Below are 1,338 nucleotides of genomic sequence, written 5' to 3'. Positions count from 1 at the left end.
GACATGTCATACAGTTTCATTCATTCTACCTAATCACTGATCAAAAAACAAATTAATTTATTTGAACTTTAATATTAGTTTTCAATTGACATTTGGAAGTTAACTATTTAACACAGCATAATGTTTTGATGGCTTTGTTTACATGAATTCAGCAGGGGCTCTTGTAGCTAGAGCAGCTTACAGTGTAGGAGAAACTGAAGTGTATTCACCTGATTCATACCTGCAATAGTGCTAGACTTGGCATTGACAGGCAGGCAGTGAAGGACAGGTGTGAGCACACTTGTTGTAAGGGTGTGTTCTGTATTAAAGCAGAATGCAGTCCCGTTATTCTCATGTTATTGTGAATGCTCTCCTCTCTCTCTGTCTGAGCAGGAACTCCCCAACCTGCATCCTGTTGGAGCCCCATCTGTTGCCTGATTAACCCCCATGGAGGTCTTCTACTTCAACTCCTCCATCCTCTACATCCATAGGCCACCGTTAAACATCAGCGTTGAGGGCGGTGACATTACCGTGTACGAAGAGTGTAAGGACATGCCCGCCGCCCTGATATTTTATCTGGTCCTGCAGTTCATCAACATGTTCCTGGGGATCCCTGCTAACGTCATGGTGCTGTGGCTCCTGCACAAGAACAAGGGGGACTCCTCCACCTCCGACATCTTTATCCTCCACCTGGCTATCCTGGATATCTTCTTCTGCCTTCTCCCACCCCTGGAGCTGGCCAACAAAGTCTTCCTCACCATCAGCAGTATGTGGTATGCACTGCGCTTCTTCTACGGGGTGAAAGACTCTTCGCTTCTCTTCCTCTCCTGCATCTGTCTGGACCGCTACATGGCCGTCTTGCACCCCATCACCTTCACCGAGCTGAAGGACCGAAGCCACCGCACGGTGTGTGTTGCTGTGGTGTGGCTGGTCACCCTGGCCTATGCTGCAGCCAAGTGTGTGGGGAGCATCCCAAACTTTGAGAAGGCCTTCGTCATCATGATCCTGGCAGCGTTTGCCTTCATGCTCTTCTGCAATGGGGCCATCCTGCATGCGCTACGCAAGTCGGGCCCTGGCCGCGATGAGATGCACCCAGTCAAGAAGAGGGCCTTCAAGATGGTGCTCATCATACTAGGCATCATCGTCTTTAACTATTTCCCACCTGTGGCACTCTTCCCCTTTCAGGAGCGTTTCTCCCAAGATGTGTTCAACTGCTACATCAACTACGTATCATTTGGCTTCATGGACATCAGCAGCAGCATTCAGCCTGTTCTCTACCTCTCCCGGGAGAAGCTTCCCAGGGTCTTTTGTTGCTGCCGTAAGGATGGAGACTCAGGAAACTCCACGGATCCAAGCTGA

General features: G+C 49.6%; 1 protein-coding gene across 1 annotated transcript; it reads left to right on the top strand.

Annotated features, from left to right (window-relative positions):
- Window positions 1-426: 426 nt before the first annotated feature.
- LOC133141469 (G-protein coupled receptor 4-like) lies at window positions 427-1,338 on the top strand. Its single transcript, XM_061262042.1, has one exon. It carries the CDS (start codon window positions 427-429, stop codon window positions 1,336-1,338), a length of 912 nt encoding a protein of 303 aa, XP_061118026.1.

The sequence above is a fragment of the Conger conger genome, chromosome 12 (genome assembly GCF_963514075.1).
Source record: "Conger conger chromosome 12, fConCon1.1, whole genome shotgun sequence".
Taxonomy (NCBI): Eukaryota; Metazoa; Chordata; class Actinopteri; order Anguilliformes; family Congridae; genus Conger; species Conger conger.
Note: the sequence above shows the minus strand (reverse complement) of the source record. Positions and strands in the feature narration are given on the sequence as shown.